This window comes from Monodon monoceros, unplaced genomic scaffold, assembly GCF_005190385.1.
Source record: "Monodon monoceros isolate NGI ecotype Baffin Bay Population unplaced genomic scaffold, NGI_Narwhal_1 Super_Scaffold_16, whole genome shotgun sequence".
NCBI lineage: Eukaryota > Metazoa > Chordata > Mammalia > Artiodactyla > Monodontidae > Monodon > Monodon monoceros.
Window position 1 is genome coordinate 7,321,293 of NW_021703772.1, and position 20,857 is coordinate 7,342,149.

Genomic DNA, 20,857 nt, shown 5'->3' on the forward strand with positions numbered 1-20,857 from the left:
TTCTCTTGGTTATATATCTAAAGATAGGATCGCTAGGTCAGAGTTCAGTGTTCAGATTCTGTCGATGCTGGCGAGCAGCTCTCCACAGTGTTTGTTCTCATTTACACTCACCAGCAGTGTGAGAGCTCCAGTTGCTCCACATCCTCACCAATACCTGGCACTGGCAGTCTTTTTTATTTCTAGCCGTTCTGACAGGTATGTAGTGGTGTCTCATCGTGGTTGTACTTCCATGACTAATAAAGTTGAACACCTTTTCCTATTTATTGACCACAGGAATATCCTCCTATGTGAAGGGTCTGCTCAGATTTTTTTGCTGATATATTAGGGTGGTTTATCACATTGAATTTATTTTTAGGATTTTTTCGGTGTGTGACCCAGATAAAAATTCTTTGTCAGATATATGATATGGTGCATTTAAATGAAGTGTCCATTGGTTGTCTGTCTCTACTCTGTGACTAAGTCCCAGATAGCTGGGGCTGTGTTTAGTTCACCAATGTATTTCTAGAACCTAGCACATGATAGGAACTTAATACTGGAATTCAATCAGTTGGGATTTCTGGGATAGAATTAACATCGAGCATCTTCTCACTTGTTCACTCATTTGTTGGTGCTGGTTTGCTCTATCTCCCGTCCTCACCTTCCTGTGCCCTCAATGTAATGTAGAGTCAGACTCCCAGATCACACTCCTGAGAGAGTCTTGCCAGCTGACTCCGTGTTGGCATCTGCAATGGAGGCACTGGGGGGAGATGAAAGGTGGGAGAGAAGTGCCTCTCTTCCTGATTCAGATTTCTGACAATGTCTCTGGCAGCGGCAGCGGCACTGGCCACACCAACTTCAGTAACGAATAAGTGTGGCTTGCAAAATTGCAGTCAAACTGAATTCACAGCTGTGTCAATTCTTTCAGGTGAAATGTATGGCACTGAATGGGAAGGAGTGAGACCTTGAGATCTGGAATGGGGGTATTTGGGCAGACTCAAACAAATCTGAGAATCTTCCACTCACAAATCCTCAGGCCTCCCTTGCAGAAGCAGCAGGCTCCTTACAGAAATGGCTAATTCCAAATCTGGAAAAGTAAAAGTAAATGATGAACCTAGAATATCTCATGACAAATTAAGAAAGTGCTCAAAGGACGATAGAGATATGGTAAAAGGACACAAATGTCAACTTGGAGGGGCTCCAAATGGACAAATTGTGCACAACAGTATCCAATTATAACCTACAGTGTGTGCATGCATGCGTGTGTGTGTGTGTGTGTGTGTAAAGCTCTTCCTTATAGTAGAATGCTGACTAATAAATTACAGGAAAGCTTGACAACCACTAACAGTTCAAGCAAGAATCATCAATGACTGCTAAAACTAGTGGATAAAAGTTTGATGAGAGCTGGATATTTACATAGTCTCAAAGTATCTCCCATAAAGAGAAAAATCATTACAGTGGAAAAACCTGGCAGATACTATCTTTAAGTAATTAAAGTTAACATCACCAGTAATGGTTCAAACTGACATCATGTACCTCCTGACATGACGCATCAAGGACATAACATCACTTCTGTAGTATTCCTGCCCAATTGCATAATCTCAATTAAATCATGAGAAAAATACCAGACAAATGCAAACTGAGTGCATTCTACAAAGTAATTGTCCTTTAAAAATCTCAAGGTATGAAAGATAGAGGAACTGTTCCAGATTAGGGAAGACTCAAAGAAACATGACATCCAAATACAAAAAGCAATCATGGTGGCATCCTGCACCTTTTTGTTTTTTCTTATAAAAGACATTAGTGGAACAATTGGTGAAATATGAATGAAGCCTGGATATTAACCAATAGCATCATATACTTTATTTCCTAACTTTAATAATTGTACTGTGGTTATGTAAATGTCCTTGTCTCAAGGAAACACGCCCTGAAATGTTTAGGGATAAGGGACATAATGTCTTCAATTTGCTTTCAAGTGATTCATAAAAAATAGTTACTGAGAGTCATTATTGTGAGTGTAGTTATAGAGTAAAAAAAAAAAATAATGCAGGTGTGGTAAAATGTTAGCAATTGGAGAATCTGGATGAAAGATGTGGGAGTTTTTTTCTACTGTTCTTGCAAGTTTTAAGTCTGAAATTATTCAAAAATTTTAAAATCCCCCTTCTCCCCAAAAAGAATCACTTATATTTCAGTGACTAATGAAATAATAGACCTAGGCAATGATCATCAATGAATGTTAAAACTGCTACATGAAAGATCAACAGAACTTTTATAATGGATGAATCAACCTGATAGCAACAGGACTGATGAATTTTGACATAGTGAAAATGGGACAACCAGACAATGCTGCCTGTGATGCAACAGGACGTACAGCAAGTTAAGTATTCTTGGAGGGGGAGGGGAGAATCTGAATCCAATTAAGTTTCTAGACCTGACTACTCATTCACAGAAGATGTGGGGGAGAGTAACAAATTGACACTATAAGGACGCTCCTTGCTGAGTCCACATTATGGGATGTTCTGTGGGTAAATGATCTTGTTTTTTCAATTTTTCTTTTTTTTGAGGGGAAACTGGTTAGACTAAAAGAGACTTAAACATAGCAACCAAATGCAATCCGTGAACCTCATTTTGATTCTGATTCAAACTTTTGTAAAAAGACATTTTTAAGATAATCTGAAAAAATCATACAGACTGGGTTTAGATACTAAGAAATTATTAATATTCTTAATGTGGTATTGACATGTTCTTTTTTTAAAGGTATCTTTGTCTGTTACCATGCACATTAAAATATTTACGAGTGACTCGATATCTAGGATTGGTTTTAAAATATTCTAAGGGAAAAAAGGTGAGATTAAAAACACAAAATTGGTAAAACGGTAGGAGTTTGTTACATTAGCTGCTGTGACTGAAAGTTGTGTCCCCCAAGATTTTTATGTTGGAAGCCCTAGTCCCAATGGGATGGTATTCAGAGGTGGGGCCTTGGGGAGGTGGTTAGGGTTAGATTAGGTCATGAGGGTGGGGTCCTCCTTGTAATGGGATAAAAAGACGATTTTTAAGAGATAAAAAGATGGGATAGAAAGAGACCTGAGATCTCCTTCTCTGCCATGTGAGGACATAACAAGAAGATGGCCATGTGCAAACCAGGATGACTCTCACCAGACACTTGATCTGTCGGCACCTAGATCGTGGGACTTCCCAGCCCATACTAAAGACACTAGTCTACTTCAATGTATGCTGAAGTTTTTTCAATTAATAAGAAAAAAAACTGAACTCAGGCAAAAGCTAATTAAAGACGAAAGCTGCAGTAACCTCAATACTGTTAAGGACTCAAACCCCTTGGGAATGAAGGTTTAAGTCACCCACCAGCTCAAGGGCTGGTGGAAGGCAAAAAGAACGTGAAATGGGAAATAAGGAAGTTGTACAAATATCACCCCCAGCCTCATGACAAAGAACAGAAACAAAAACTGATGTATATTTTATTCCTTGCTGTATATATACATACACCAATTTTTCATATATATCTGTGTGTGTGTGTGTGTGTATATATATATATATATATATATATATATATATATAAATAAAATTTAGTCGTTAAGATACTAATTATCCAGGTGAGACTGTAAGTGAATTGAAGAGATATTAGTATCACCTAGAAAAGGATATGATGACTGACCATTAGATAAGGTATTAGTGATTTCCCTAGTTACTAATCCTTCAGTAATCTTACCTTCCTACTCTTCCAACGCCAATTCTTTTTTCTCCCCTGCCCTCCGCCCGCATTTCTTTTGACTGAATATTTAGGACGGTTTCTGATTCATGATGGGACCCTGACCTGCTTAGGGCTTAACTTGACGTTATCAAAAGAAGTCAGAAAATCCAAGTCAGTGACTCGTTCCCTTAACTCAGGCTCACCATGCCTTATATTTTGACCTGGGTCTGGTTTAATAAAACCACAACGGGTATTTGTCAAAGACTCACACTAAAACACAAGTGCTAAATCTGCAAACCCCAAGTGTCAGCAATATGCTGCAAAGATGTACAGATGCACACACAGATCACACTTGCACATATGCACTCAGGAGGTGAGAGCTGAAGGAAACCTCACAGATCAGCTAGGCTCAGCTAGGCCAGTAGCTCCCCACTCAAGCTGTCCATTTAGGATCACTTAGGGCACCTAAAAAATAATTTCCAGTGCTGGGCCCCACCCTAAATAAGAAACCATGGGACATGGGGCTCAGGGACTGATTTTTGTTTCAAGTTCATCATTTGATCTGGGCCAACCCCCTCATCTGACAGGCAAGGAAACAGACCCAGAGACAGGACAGGAAGGACAGGTTAATAACAAAGCTGGTACTAATACCCAGTCTCCTGGAACCCATGCCACATTACCTCCCTGAGGGGTACTTCTTTACACTGATATTCAGATGTCTAAGAGGGAGGCTGCCCATTTTTAATACGTTCCATTGCACCTACACATGAGCCCACAAACTCCCTTCTCTCTTGCAAAATGGCCTACAAATATTTACCAAGCATTTATGTGCTGGGCATTGCACTATGCAATTACATTTTAAGTTACTGATCACAGCTACCTCACAGTTCCCATTTCACAGATGGGGAAATAAATACTTGCCTAAAGGAGATAGCAGGATCAACTTTCAAATCTGACAGCTTGACTCCAATGCCCCCATCCACAAAACCACTCATAGGTTCATGCCATAGGGTACCTTTAAAAACACACACGCTCACACACACACCAAAAACCTAGATTCTGTACAGAATTGGGGGTTGCTAGACACAGCAAGGTTGAGCCCTTGGAAATCACTCGTTTTCCAGCTCTGCACAAGAATGGAACAGAGCCTGTGCCGAGCCCCCTTGTCAGGGTAACCACTAGGATTCCTTTCCCATGGTGGATGTGCACAGACTCAACCATTCCAAACTCTTCCAACTTCAAAGCAGGCTAAAGAGAATGACAGTGGTAGAGGCTGCTGCCAATGTAACATCCATTCCCTGTGTTTCTTAGAAACAGAATCCCAATGGTATTTGGGGTGGCAAACCACTCAACTAAAACCCCCAAATTTCCAGCCCTTTATTTTTTTTGCGGCACGCGGGCCTCTCACTGTTGTGGCCTCTCCCGTTGCAGAGCACAGGCTCCGGACGCGCAGGCTCAGCGGCCATGGCTCACGGGCCCAGCCGCTCTGTGGCATGTGGGATCTTCCCGGACCGGGGCACGAACCCGTGTCCCCTGCATCGGCAGGCGGACTCTCAACCACTGTGCCACCAGGGAAGCTCTCCAGCCTTTCTTGAACTAACTATAGTTACGTATCCACGTTCCAGTTTAAAAGACTTAAGATGTTTGGTAGAGCTCCCAAAAGAGCTCCTCAAGGAAGGCTGACTGAACAGGGAGGTGTGCTCCCTGAGCCTCACCCCAATCCTTCCTCCTGCCTGGAATACAGGCATGATGGTTGGTGCTCTAGCAGTCACCTTGGACCACGAGTGACCTTGAGAATGGAAGCCGCAACGAGGAGGGTAAAACCGAAAGAACCTGGGTCCCTGAGCCACACCAGCCTTGGACTGATGACCTCCAGATTTCACTTGAGAAATAAACTATCTTGTTTAAGTCACTGTTACTTTGTACCTTATTATATGCAGCCAAACCTAACAATGACCCACTGACCCTCAAGGACTACTTCTCATGCTAAAGGAGGCATTCAAAGGAGAAAACAACTGGCTACCAAGGGAAAATAATCCCCCACTCCTAGATTTGGGGGGACAAGTAAACAATCTTTAAGAAATGATGTCTCTGCTTAAGACCAGCTGGACTGAACTGAGTGTTGAAGCTACAGTGAGTTCCATCCCCATGATGTCATCACTTCGCCAGCAACAAAAGGGGAGGCAACTGCAGCTTTTAGGCTGCAGGGCAGTTGCTGCAATTAGGGAAGAGCCCAGTTCTCTTCTCCTGCTTCCCAACATCTATGTGCTGTTTCTCCCATATGCTGAACCATACCAGTGTTTGTTACTTTAGCTGCAAAACATTCCCACTGACGAATCCCTGGAGGGAAACTCTTCTCTCAGGGGCTCCAGGTGCCCTTCCAGAACCAACACTACCAAAAGCTATGCGGGTCCGTCATACTCAGGGCATCTGACAATGTCTGTAAAATGATCACACATCTGGCTGCCTCAAGGTTCCCAGGCTCTCCACGGTCCCAGCAAGCACTGCGGCTTCATCAGGAATTGCCTGCGCTCACAGCCATCCTCTAGAGCTGGGCTTTTTTCTTTTTGTTCCCAAATAACCCATTAACTATGAGGCCAACTTCCATTTGGAATGTGCTCTCAGCTGCACCTTACTCTATTTAGAACGTGCATGCCTGCTGCTCTTTTAATGAAGCTCTACCTCCCACACTGGAAGCACAGGAGAGAACTAGGTTCATTTCACATCAGAATCATACACAGACTTTTTCATTAATAATATGGAGAGGACATTTTGTATAAAACAAACTTCAATTTCTTCACCTGATCAATTTAAAATAGGGTGTAGAAAATGGCACACACACTATTTATGTGTATATATTTGTATATATGTATTATTTAAAATAAAGCCTGAAGTACCATTATCCTGAAATTAAAAAGAAAAAAATAACCCCTCAATTTAGAGCCAACGAAGAACTGAAGTTCCTTGATATATATGCATAAACTAATTTTATGCAGCTATTTCCCCAAAACAGCAACAACAGTACCTCTCATCCCACATGCTCTTCTATAAAGTGACCTTACCACTCATTCCATCAAGGGAGATGTTGGAGGTGACCATGTTCCCCAACCCCCTGAATCTGAAAGAGCTTGTGACTACTTTCACACAGTGTCACAGGAGTGACACTATGTGACTCCAGAGTCCAGGTCAGAAGAGGTGATGCAGCCTCTGCCCGGTTCTCTGGGGGAAGCCAACTGCCAAAGAAGAAGTCCACCTACCCTGAAGCTGCCATGCTGGAGAGGGCACACGTAGTTCCTCCAGCCACCAGCCCAGCTGAGCTCCCCGGCAATAGCCAGCGTCAACTGCCATTCACACGAGTGAGCCCTCGCGCCGCCCAACCTATCAAACCTTCCCAAGATCGCAGCCCCAGCTGACCTCCGACCATAACCAGAGGAGACACCATGGAAGAACCGCCCAGCTGAGCCCTCCCCCCAGAGTCCTGACTCACAAAATTACCAATAAAATGCAAGGGTTGCTATAAGCCAGTTTGCGGGTAATTTGTTATGTAGCAACAGTAACCAGAACACCGACTACCTTGGGGAAAGTATCCATAATCAAACTACCTTGTCTGGGTATGTTTTTTAAATCTCTGACTTAAAACAACTGGAAGCAAACAGTGTACAAAACAAATACTTTAAAACTCAGGAAGAGTTTAGATAATCTGCAAGTAAGTTCACAGAAAGAGATAAGAACGTGGTTGCTCGAAGTGAAAGAGTGAGCAAATGAGAATGTGAAAATTGGTAGAACTGAGACAGAAACAAACATTCTTAGGAAAGAGTGGTTTCTTTCCACCATGTGGGAAATTCCTCAGGTAGAAGCAATGCTCCTGGTTAAGCTAATGGAATGTTCCATGACTAAAACGACGTTGCTCCCTGAAGTCTGCCTACCCCTCCCCCAAATGTTTGTGTTTTATTTTTAAATTTCCCCCGAACAAGCATACAACAGAATCTAGCTTGGAAGGTGTGGGCAGGCTCTGGAGGGGGCACCTTCAGGGGTGTGTGTCTGTGTTGTGAGGACAGGAGACGATCTGCAGGTCAGCAGAAAGGGGCAGAGGAGGAAAGACATTTAATCAACTTACCCACGTTTACCTTGACCTCTACATTCTCAAATACAGAACCAAGTCAGCGTTCCATAGCCTGCCAGAGAAAGCCACAGCTGCGTCCATGTCTTGGGTGCTCACTTGTCTGGAGCTTTTCCATGGTGCCAAGAAGATGGTTTGGTGGAAAACTCAGCCTTGACAAGGGTGAGTACAAGAAGTGTACTCAGATAAAATACCACCAGGTTTTATTTAAGTTCCTTTTTATTTTCCTCCACACTGGCAAAAGTTCCGAGGGAGCTTAAAGTTTTGTAAACATTTTAACTATCCCTCTTCCCCACCCCCCACTTTTGAATTTACAAAGCAAAGGAGAGCAGGAGCCCCAACTTTTAATGGTTCCCCATCTCCTCATGCTATTTGATCCAAAAACTATGTACAAGTCTGTAGCAGTCTCTGTATAGTTATTGTACATGTTTAAGAGGGAGGGAGGCAAAAAGGGACAGGGAGAATGGTGATCCAAAAGAATAAAAACAGAAACCCAAATATAATCATCCAAAACCAAACTGCTCTCAGAGCAACTCCAGCCTTCTTCGGGCAATGATGACAGAAAGAAAAGGCGCTCTACCAGGAGCCACCCGAACCACAGCACTTCTTGCACAGGGGCGGACGGTCCAAAGGGTCCAGACCAAAGTGTGATTGGCAATTCCAGGTGATGTTCTGTGGGGGGTTGGCAGAGGCAGGAAGAGTATTGTTTATAAATAGGGCTTGAATACATTTATATCTGAAGTGAAGGGGTATTACGAGGCCACAACCAGAAACCAGAACCAGGCTTCTCTCTCCTGTTCTCTCCCATCCCCTCCATCCCACTGCAATCTCCTGTATAGTGGTTTCCATGGATGAAGGTCTTAAAGATGGTCAGGTTTTGTATGTTCTTTTTTCAGAAAAGGCAAGCAACTTGCCATTCCAGAATCTTTAAACAAAACCTTTCGGGGCCACAGCAAGACACACACGCAATGCTCTGAGGAAGCAGATGAAATTCCGGGCTTTTATCAGAAGCAGAAGTTTATCCCTATCCAAAATGAAATTACACATATTCATACATATGGTAAAGATCCTAACTGCCTCTTAAACGAGACAAATTTTCAGCAGAAAGGCCCAAAACAAACTGGTCCTAGTCCTCTGAAGTAAAAATATTTATGGGAAAAAATCCGTTTTTGTAAGAAAGAAAAATTAAAAATAAGTCCCTCTCCCAGGCCACAGGGCTTCCTTTGTCCAATCAGGTTGGAGTATGCCAGGGGAGAAGTCAGCTTGCTTGGAAGTCACTATCTAATGAAGAAAAAACAAGAATCCTTTCTCTGAAAGGATGCTCAGCAAGAAGAGGCGAGGGGTGTGCAACATCAAACCAATCAATCTAAACTCCATCCCACTCAGGGCCTCTTTGATGCAATCCCAGAGTTAGCAGCGGCAATGCAACCTTCAGACTGGAAGAGCTCTCACTGTCTCTGTCGGACACTCAAATCACAGTCCATGGGCGTTTTTGTTGCTGGCCAATGTCTGTTGCCATTAACTCTCTTCATGATTGCACCAGTCAGACCCCATGCCCATTTTTGGGGGGGGGGGAGGGGAGAAGGAGAAGAAAAACAAAATAGAAGGAAAAAAGTGACAAGAGAAAGTAAATTGCTATTGGCAGATCCCAACACACTTTCTGGGAGACAGTAGGTGAAATCACGGCACAGTAAACACGTCTGCCCAAAATCAGCCTTGTTGGGGAGTAATCCCAACTGCCACCCCCAAGACACAGGGTCTGGTCCACTTATCTACAGTCTGAGATGCTCACCAACAAAAATGGTTTAAAGAATCTTGGACACAAAGGGCTGGAAGAAAAAGCCTGAGATGATCGGTTCTGTGATTTGTTGCAGTGATAAAGAGTATATGGTGAGTAAGTGTCGTGTCCAAAGGTGCAGAATCCATGGTCAGCAGAGAAAAGAGGGAAGGCCAGTCCGCTCTGGCAGGTGCTCAGTAGTCATCCAAAGTCTCGATTTCACCCATATTGAGTCGCTCCGATGAAGCATTGACTGAAAACCCTGCAGGGAAAAATTGGCAACGAGTGACTGACCACACCCAGACAACCATGTGGCTCAAATTCTAGGCAGGCAGCTGGAATTTTAGTCTCCTGTTTTTGAGCACACAAATAGGGATACTAAAAGGAGGGAGAAGAAAGGATAAAAGTCAATGTAATGGGGTTTTTTTGCCCTTCCAATTAGACATTCTATTTTTATATGTTTTATCTTAAGGTTCTGATATAATTTAATTAGGGAGGAAACACACACACACACACACACACACATAAACCCAGCACCACTGCTTAAAAAGAACTGCAAACCACTGCCTTAGAGAGTCCTGAGTACAGCCTGGGTTGTAAGTGTGTTTTAAGGGCCAGGCTGGCTAGGGGGGAAGTTCATTCAGGTGTACCTTAAAAGAATGGGGCAGGGGGAGGACAGGAGTAACATACTAAGTACTTTGTAACCACTCGACCAAATGACTGTGAAATGTGAGTGGGAATAACACTATTGGGTTGGCCAAAAATTTCGTTCGGGTTTTTCCATAAGATGTTATAGAAAAACCCAAATGAACTTTTTGGCCAACCCAATACTTCAGCCCCATTCGCTATCGGGAATACTTTGGGTCCAAAACTTTGTCAAAGTTCTGGTCAAGAGATTTTGCCTTCAGTGGTAGGAGGCTCCAGGGAAGACCCACTAGATCCTTAGAGCCCTCAGATGTTCTTCCTATCACAGAGCAGACGGCACAAAAACATTAAACTACTTTATTCGACTCAATCTACTCTAAGTAGACCAGCAAAGGCAAGGATTTCATTTAGCAATATTAACTGACTGAAATGCAATCTGGTTTAGAAAAAGCAGTACTAGCACAGCCACTGAAGGCAACAGGCAGCACTTACAAACACTACTGAGGTTTGGAAACCTAATGCCATCAGCCACGTGTAATTTTTCAATGAACTCCATGATCAGAGATTGATAAAAAGTACTATTAACAGGGCCTCTTTGAAATGAGTGATTCTCAGAAAGCTTTCAGTTCATCCACCCTAAATGAAATCCCAAACTGTTTCAGCTGCTATTTGAATATCAAAAAGTAAACAGGCGATGCTCTCCAGTCTAAAGGCGGTTCTGTTAATATTGAGTTTTCTGCCCCCTCCTTTTTGTTCTTTAATGTTCAAATTTTCAAATACACATTTTAAATGTACCAATAATAAACAAAAAAATGCCTTACATAATAAAAATAGCTTAATTACATTACATTCTTGATTCCAAAATATCATGACTTGAAAAAATAAACACGCCTATTTATTAACCAAGGAAGCTGTGGTACAAGCTGCTTACAAGGCCTCCTACTGGGAGAGGCTAGGATTCCAAATCGCAACCTGAGTTCTACCCCTCAACTGTGTTCCTATAACCTGCAAGATTTTTTTCCCTTGAAAATAATGAAAGGCTTAGTGTTCATATTTGAAAATAACAGTTAATTAGGTAAGTGTAAAAACCTAAAGACCAAACAGTTTATGAAGTGAACATTACTCTAGTCCGAAGCAGGTTGTTCTCTGGCTTCACATGTGTCTCAAGAACAAATGAAATGTGATGAAAACAATAATGAGCCACATGAAATAAAAGTGGGAATGTAACAAAAACACAAACTAAACAATTTTAGTCATACAAAGACAGGAAGGGAAAAGAAGCCTGGGGCCAAACACAGTTAAGTATTCGCTGCTATAATATGACGATTACCGATTACCGGGCTGGGCTTTTAGCAGACATGGTCTCATTTACCTGTCCAAAAAACCAGTAAAGAGGGCACGTCTCCTCCCCACTGGACAGAAGGGGGAGCTCTGGGATATAATGAGACCCCATGCAATACAAATGAGGATGTAAGCCCAATATGCCCAGCTCTAAAGACTATATTAGTTTCAGAACAACAGACTCCCACTCACACAATTTCTTTAAGGTTTGGGAGACTGTTTCTATAAGGAAAGTATGACTGGTGAAAAAATGGTATTGTGTGTGTGTATTTCTCATATCCAAGTACAGGATGCTGGCTCACAATGGCACTTGGTAGCTCTAAAAACTAGAAGAAAACACAAGAGTACAATGGAGGACATGATCATTAAAATGAAGCTGGAATCTCTCTGAAGGTTTGTTTTAGAAGCAAAATTCTCTTTTGATCAACGACCACTTTCTCAATGGATACTCTGGGGTCAAATTTGAAGCTGTTTTCCCATTATGTGCATGGGGAACTTGTGACTGATGGATATTTGTTAATTTTTCTTAATCGATAAGTCAATAAGGCATATATCAATTAAAAACAATAATAAATGGATATGAGTAGGTAAGGGGCAGAAATTATCAGAGGAATTTCCAGAGGAAAGTTTAGTTGAGCAGAAATTCTCATTAAATGGTGCAAGCAAGAGCCCACCCAAGTGAGCTTCTTCAGTATTTTGTTGAACAATTTTACTTCCCTTATATTTATTTATTTTTTCTTCCCTTTCAAGATACATATTCCTTAAAACTCTATTCCTAGAACGACCTATGTCTCATTCCCTTGAAGGGGGATTTTAAGTCCCTTTCTTTCTTAGGTCTATAATAGGAGATGGGGTCAGGTCAGATATTTAATCCAAAAACCTTTACCTCATTTGCAGAGGAACCTTTTCCCTGAGAACCTTTTCCCCCCTCCCCCCACCAAGTACCACAGCTAAATAGCGGGGGATTCTTAGCTAGAACTCACAACCAGAACTGAAGGAACACTCTTAAATCTACATTCACCTATCTCTGTCAAAACTGGATAAAATTCTGGACTGTTCCATCCATCCTTAACACAAACTTCCAAGACATGCAGGAAAAAACAAAATTTCGCCAGACCTCTAGGTTTCCAAAGCCAGCTTGCAGAGCACCGGTTCCCGAGGGCAATCCTCAAAGCTGGGTTTCTGTTACTGATATTTTGATTTCTCCAGCGCAGGAAACCTCTGAAGTATGGATACTACCAAGGGCAGAGCAATCTACCTCTTGCTGTGCTATCAGCTCTTTCATCTCTGTATCATGCCTCCTAGTCACTTCACATTCAATCTACCCAACACTTAAACACTGCATCATTTCGAATCCCTGTAAGCCTGCTCCACTTTCCAGGGCTCATCATTTTAGCAAAAGGGCAACTCTTTTCATCCGGCTGCCCAAACCTTTCCATTCTCCTTGTCCATCCCCTAAATTTCTAAAATCCATCTAACTCCTCTCCATCTCCACTGCCAAAACCCTATTCCAGGCCACCAGTACCTTTCATCTGGTCTATACTGCAGCCTCCTAACTTTTCTGCCTGATTTCCCAATCTGCCACCTTGGCCAATATAACCATTCTATTCCAGACAACACAGTTTTATAATAGCCTATTCTACATTCATAAATAGAGAATAATATTAATTTCATCATTGCCTGTGAGGTTGTTAGGCCAACTTAAGAAACACAGGTGGCCCATCAGCTTTGCCTATGCTGTTTATTATTCCAGACACACCATTCCCTATCCTTCCTGTCTTTCAAAGCCCCAATTCAGGTGTCACCTTTTCCCCAAGGCTGGCTGCTCTGTATGAAGACACTGGTCCTCAATGTTAGATAGGAGTAGCCATGGGTAACACAGAAGAGTGAAAACAGGCCTGCTCTGAAACCCCAGCTGCACTGCTAAATGCTGTGTGACTCTGGGAAATGTCTTAAATCCTCTAGGCCTTGGTTTACTCATTGGTAAAGCTGGAACATCACCTCATAATGCAGGATAATTATGAGAATTGTATTATACACACAGTGAATGTCAACAAATACTGGTTCTTTTCTGTGAACATCTGACTGGATTTATGGTCTGCTTCCACACAAATCAGCATTTTAAATAACTTTTTCTGTTGTCCATTAGTATTATTTTCCAACTAAACTGAAAGTTTTTTTTAAAGAAATTCATATTAGATACGAAAAAAGACTTTAAAACTGAAGGCACCGCACAATGTATTACTTTTCTTATTCCCTGTAGCACATGAGGCATAGCTCCTGCACTGAGATGCCCAGTAAATACTGACTACTAACTTTGAACTGGTCAAAAACATTTATTTTTTATAAGAAGTATTTCCCTTCATGAAAAACATTCCACCATGGGACTCACATATAATCTCCCACCAACACCCAACTAAGACATTAGGCCTGTGCTCACCTAATAAACTGGGATCTGCGCGGACCATCTTCTGCTTTTTCTTCTTCTTGCCACTTTGTACAGCTTCAAAATTAGACTGTTGGTTGTTGCTTTGATTGGTCTGAAATACTGAATGGAGTGCACTGTGGTTCATCCCCCACACAGAGTCCTGTAAAACGAGATAGCACAACTGAGGTTACATGGTGGATACAGGCTTGGCCCACTCCAAGGAAATGGTTGACCTGGGTCTCACCTTACCAAGGATGAGTTTAAAAACAGAAAGTCTACCGTGGATTCTGGTAATAGCAAAACTAAGAACAGTCCACTGAGGCATGCTTTCCCTTCCTTTAGATCCAGACATCCCACTTGAGCTCTGTCTCCACAAGGCCCGTCCTGGGAACTCCAGGTGTCCACACTGCTGTGGCAGCACAGCGGTCAAAACCTCTCCAGATATACATGGACTCTGTATCATCCACTAGGAACTGGCTCTTTGGCAATCCACACCTCTCACCTACTCAAAGCGGAAGGTTCCTTTGTTCTCCGGGGCCCATCAACAATGTGTGAAATGTCCGACAGGTTATAGTACTGTCAGTACTGGGTACCAGTGGATCCTGAGCAGCAGAGAGCTAACATTTGTAAGTTTTAACTATTTAAAACCAAATTTATGGTCTATGCCAAGTTGGAATTTGCAATTTGACAGAGGCACTTATATGAACCAAGAACAATGGGGCTGATATGCCTAACAGAGAATGAATGGCTATATTTGCTAACTGGGAAATTCACAAAGGTCTCTGGACACTGAATTTGAAAATATCAAGTCCACCATGTTTTAAAAGGTTCCAGTCACGTGATGTACAAAAATGGGAACACTGTTCTAATTTTCACTTCTCTGGCTGCTCAACATTTCAAGACATTAACACTCACAAGGGCACTGCACTCGCTCTGCTGCCGCATACCTGCTGCTGCGGCGGCGGCTGTTGCTGCTGCGGCTGCCGCTGGCTGGCTTTCTGTTTGGCGCGGCGCTCGAGGAACTGCTTGGCAAACTCCTTGGCCTCAGAGGTATCTCCTAAATAGGCCCTAATGTAATCATGGACCTCATAAGGAGATTCTACTTCTTTCAGGAAAGAAACAAATGTGGGAACTGTAATATGAGAGGAAACAAGACATAAAGAGTAACAATGAAATATCACACAGAAGAGATCAGTTTCAGTTTTTAATATATTTTAACACCCAATACAGACATTAATGATGGAGACTTGAAAGGCATGTAGCTATTATGTTAAATATTCTTCAGTCTCCTCTGGAGTAGTAGTGGGGGGGACCCACTATCACTGCAATGCCCCAAATTATGTGAAATAGCACAGAGACAAAGATACCATGCATGTTTAGTTTCACTAAACGTTATTTTGGTAGAAACTAAAAGTCATGTTGATCGAAACAACTGTTTGTCTAAGGCTAAAGTCATCTGGGGATTCATTTCTTTTTTCCTTAAATTCAATCAGTATTTATTAAGTGTGATAATGTGGGCAGGCACCACAACAGATACTGAAGATATAGGCATAGCCTCCTTTCACTTCACTGAGATATCCTAAGTTTACAAGAAAAACGGAACACGAAGCAGTGTGGTGCAGGAGAAAAGCACAAGTATCAGAGTTAGACAGACATGGGTTTAAAACCTGATTCTGAAATTTGCTGACTGTGTGACCTTGATGAGTTACTTAACCATTCTGAGCCTCCGTTTCCTAATTTATAAAATGGGGATAACATCACCTACATTGTAAACGTATGTCATAAAATTACTGCAAAAATTAGATACCTAGGATAACACATGTTAACCCCTAGAAAGTGCCTAGTACATGGTAGGTGCTTAATGGATGGTAGCCATTGCTATTTTTCACTACTCTTTTCTCTGGCTCGAGCGGACCATTAGCTATTGTTACAATGCTACAAAGGAACCCTTCAATTCCTTTACTGCTCTGTTTTTAAAAGATTCTTGGTTTTAGAAAAGACATCAGAGGTGGACTAGTTCAACAAAGCCCATGAGTTATGGGAATCCCTTCCACACCAAGCTGGAGGGTAAGGGAAAGACTCACTGCCATCTAAGGCTGATAATTCTTCTTTGTGAACAACTAACAATTACCAAGTTTTTCTTCAAACTGAGCTGAAATCTTTTCACTTGCATACATTATGGGTCTTAGCTTTATCCTACACAGAATAAGTCTACTTGCTCTGTCACATGATTCCCACCCCTGCCCCCAAAGGCAGGAAGGGAAAAACCTCACATCACCTCAGACTTCTCTTGCCCAGGCTGATCTCTGTCCCCACTATAACAGTTACTCTCCTTTGTCCATCTGGCAATGCCCCCCATAAAATGAGCAGTATGGAACTATGACCTCTTCTGCTCTGTACATCATAAGACAGCCTAAGATAGCATCTACTTTTTGGTAACCACTGATAACCTATTTCAGCATAGTATTATAGAACTTTTCTATAATACTATTAAAGAGTCAAGTTCCTACGGTAGGTGCAGGACTTGACCTCCATCAGATTTCACCTCCTGAGTGTTGGCCCATCATCATTCCAATTTTCTAACTCTTTGTGGGTCCTGCTCTGCCATTCCACATGCTGGGTTTCCCTCCCCAATTCTTACCATCCAAGTTATTTGCCGTATTAAGGGCATGAAGCATCTGTTCACACCACTGGGTAAATCCATCTTGGGCTTTATTTACTCCCTGAAAGAGCTTCAGCAATTTTTCTTCTTCTTCTACTTTCTTATTCTGCCGGTTAGACACACCTACAGATTTACTAAAGCAAAACAATAGGGCGATATTATATTCCCAGAAACCGTTACTATATGATTATACTCTAACACCATAAATAGACAATGTCTTGGCAACACTGGATGGCTGTCCAGCAATCCAATTCTTGGCTCCAAAAATGAAAACAAACAAACAACAAACCCGAAACAAAAAAACTGAAATACTGGGGGTGGGGTGGGGAGGGGGTTACTCAATACTCCTTAAAATCTAGCCTCAGTTAATACATTCTAGTTTGTGAATACAGGGCTTCTTTTCAGAGAAATTATTAAATGCTCCCCTATGTGTCCTTCAGTAAGACTTTAAATTTTGCTAAGCCTCAGTTTCCTCATCTGTAAAATGGTACTAATACTTCTTTGGGTTATCAAAAGGAATAATGATACTATATGCAAAGGCCTAGAGCACAGTGCCTGGCAAAAATGCTCAATAAACTGACATTTAGTGTCCTATTCATAACACATTAAGCCCTCAATCAAGAAGAAATATTCTGACAACACTACCATTTATTAAGTAGTTACTATGTGCCAGGCACTTTACTAACTACTTCACATGTATTCATTTAACCTTTAGAACCACACCCATGAAGTTATTATCTTCATTTTACAGATGAGGGAACTGAGGCTCAAAGAGGTTCCCTCTTGCCCAAGGTCACACAGCTAATAAGTGGTAGTGCTGGGATTTGAGTTGATGTATTTAACATTAAAACCCATGTTCGTTCAATAAAACTGTATACTAAGGAAAGAAAGATGAATGTAAAATGTAACTAATTTATCATAAAAATAAAATGGTTTTAGTGTTTATAATACTCATAGTATAAGTAACTTAAAAATATAAATTTAGAGAAAAACGCTAAAATCTAGAGAATACCTTGGTGAAATATTCCACAGCAATAACAAAAATATTAAGTAAGTGGTTACCATGTGACAGGCAATGGACTAAGTGTCCAGCAACCAAAGGAGCTCCTAGTATAATATAGATGTGTTTCCACAGGGAAGAAAAGCAATCATCAAACTATGACCTCACGTGGTAGGATACAGGTGAAAATAAGTAAAAACTAAATAACTACCTTTCTCTGGCCACCCCATATCCTACTCCTCACACGCCGCTTCCCCCAACCCACCAAAGAGCATAGGTTGATCATTTTGAGCCCTACCTGAGACTGGCGTTGTTTTTATTTTTGTTTGTTGAATTCCTGGGTCCCACCTCTTTCACTGCATCATCCCAGAATCCCATGTTGGAATTTTTAGTGTCAGCATTACTCCAGATACTACTGACTAGGTCAGATGCCCACTGGTTAGGGGGACCAGCATTTATAGAGCCCCAGACAGAATTCCCAAGGCTGGTGTGCAGGTTGGAATGCTGTTAAAGAAAAGGAGACAAATAATTACAGTTAACAATATTAAAAAGATAAAAAGGGAGTCCACAAAAGTTAGGAAAGATAACTTAACTTATAACACCAGTCCATACAGTGATTGCTTAGGAAAATGAACCCACCGGATTATTCCGGGCTCTGCTGGGTTGCTGGTGCTGCTGCTGCTGCTGCTTCTGCATTTGCCTGGCTTCTTCCTGTTGTATCTCCAGAAGGGACTTTGCAGTACCTGCGGGTTTGCTGACATTCCCCCACCCTGAGAGTTTCTGCTGTTGCTGCTGTTGCTGCTGCTGGAGAGCTTTCATCAATTCCCTCTGCTGGCGCCTCTGCTGCAGGCACAGAAACAGAAGGCAACTCAGGATTCCGTTGTTTAAAAAAATAGTTACAAATGTCCAGTATACTAAATGGAATGTAAATACATAGCAGCTATATGAAATTAAACACCATGACAGAGTTAACTCCTCTACTGCAAATAAAGACGTAAACTGCCAGAAGTACTAACAGGAGAATAAAAAGAAATTAAGAATTACTTCTTAAAAATTAAGTAGGGCTTTTGGTTAAGCATAAAAGCGAAATATATGTTTACTTCCAAAGCCCTACCAAAATGACAGAAAAAATTTTTTTTCTAAATCATAAACCTTAAGGACAAAGAGAATAAAATAGACTTTAAAAGCTGGAAAGCAGGCAGATAAAGACAGTAAGTTGAAACCTAAGTAAAGGAAGCTCAGAAACAGGCCAATTCACAGAGAAAGCTCAGGAATTAGAGGTAGAGGTATCTCACATAGAAGAAGACAGGCTGAAGGTCTGTAAAAAGCAGCACGGAGACCCTGACTACCTCCCCAACCCAAAGCAGTTAACAGCTATCCCTCTCTCCCCAGAAGAAAATTAAAACTTTCCTTTTTAAAGAGGCTGAACCAGATTAGCGGATTAGTCTATAGGAAAGCTGACCCAGGACAAGAGAATACACCTACAGATACCAACAGATGGTGGGACTCCAACGGAACAGACCATTACAGAGACCATTACGGAAAAGCCCAGCAAGGTGCTGTATATACCAGAACCTCCAAACAGCTTTTCTGTGCCTTATTCCTAAATATGAATGAATAGCCCAGGATCAACAAACACTTGACAGAGCTTCTAAGATGAAAGCCAAAGACCAAATCAAACAAAATTCTGTGGAAACAGAAACAAGACAAGGGAAAATAGGAGCTAGCTTTTTAAAATGCTATCAGTAAGTAATATTTTTAGAGGTAAGGTAGTGCAGTCAGTAAAACAAGAATAAGAGGCTATAAAAAGAAACACTCAGAGTAACAACATATGGACTCAGAACTTCAAAATAAGAGAACATACATTAGAAGTTCAATAGAAGGACTGAAAGATAGGACTGAAGAAATACCCCATCAGAAAAGATAAGAGATGGAAAGCAGGAGAGAAAACCAAAATCAGTCCAGGAGGGCAACATGCAGATGACAAGAATTTGAGAAAAACAGAGCACCTGTGCAGCAAGCTAAGCGCGTTCAGATCTGAACAGATTACAGGGTCCTGGAAAGGACACCTCCAGGGAAAGAATGAAACAGAATTGTCATAGGTTTTCCCTACGCGAGAAGTATGTATGGAGTGGCATTTTATACCTTTTGAAGAGTGTAGGAAGACTTAACAGTTCAAAGAAAATTAATCAAATAAAAACACAAGGCAATTATTAACTTCTAAATGACAAAAAAAATATGAACAAGAAAAGACCTGTGATTTCAACTCTGATGACCACTATTATTATTTTTAAGCAGAGACCAAAATTACTGGAACAATTTCTAGCCTTGAAGGGGGAAGATATACTCTGCTCTGCATTCAGCTGTTAAACTTTTAGAAAAGAGAGATGATTTCAGAGAAAGTTCAGTCAATTTTTTTTCTTTTAAGAGGGTGGGAAATAAGGTAATTTTTTAAGGTGAAGCAACATTTTAACCTACTGGATGACATCATGCACACTACATGGTAAACTTGTACAGACAATTCCCGGGGCCTTTAGTGAACCACACCACCGAGACCAGAATGACAGCTTGCATTCGCGAACAACTTGACTGCTCTGCCTCAAATTATATCCACATAAATCACTTTCTTCAAGACTCTGCTACCTCATGCCACCTTTTCAGAGAGGCCTTCCCAGATAGCACTACCTAAAACTAGACAATCACTACTACCACCAATACTATCCCCAACTCCCAACCCTCTCTCTATGCCTCTCCTCACTTGATTGTTCTTTCTGACACATATTGCCTTCTAGAACTCCATGTTTTACTTAATTTTTATTGTCCATGTCCCCTCAACCAAAGGTAAGCTTTATGAAGGCAGAGAATTTTGTCTGTTTTAGACTCAGCTATATCCCCAGACTAAAACTGTAACTGAGTAGCAACTATGTAATGGACAGATGGATGGATGGGTGGGTGAATATGGCACCTAATGGCATGCTGAGCCAAACCATTTTCCTTATTTTCTCTCTTCTATCAAGAACTGTGTTCTGCTGCCCCCTCCCCAACCCCTTTCACTCTTCTGTATCCTTCCTATCCTAATGAGGAACTGTAAGATATAGACTTACAGGCAGAGAGGCGTTATTTCTGTCATACTTTAAGTTTTTCTAGGTTAGTCAGAAAACCCAATACCCTTTAGGGAAAAAAGTATTCTACATTCTAA

At 41.5% G+C, this 20,857-nt stretch overlaps 1 protein-coding gene across 4 annotated transcripts in view; it reads right to left on the reverse strand.

The window, feature by feature from the left end:
* Positions 1 to 8,006: 8,006 nt before the first annotated feature.
* GIGYF2 (GRB10 interacting GYF protein 2) overlaps positions 8,007 to 20,857 on the reverse strand; it is a 126,302-nt gene continuing 113,451 nt past the window's right edge. For all 4 annotated transcript variants that reach the window (XM_029224770.1, XM_029224768.1, XM_029224769.1 and 1 more), the window contains 6 exons: positions 18,298 to 18,501; positions 17,957 to 18,162; positions 16,638 to 16,792; positions 14,944 to 15,128; positions 14,009 to 14,156; positions 8,007 to 9,844 (listed from right to left, as the gene is read on the reverse strand). In XM_029224770.1, the coding sequence (XP_029080603.1) occupies positions 9,777 to 9,844; positions 14,009 to 14,156; positions 14,944 to 15,128; positions 16,638 to 16,792; positions 17,957 to 18,162; positions 18,298 to 18,501 (966 nt within the window). In that variant the 3' untranslated portion in view covers positions 8,007 to 9,776. The remainder of the gene's footprint in view (positions 9,845 to 14,008; positions 14,157 to 14,943; positions 15,129 to 16,637; positions 16,793 to 17,956; positions 18,163 to 18,297; positions 18,502 to 20,857) is intronic.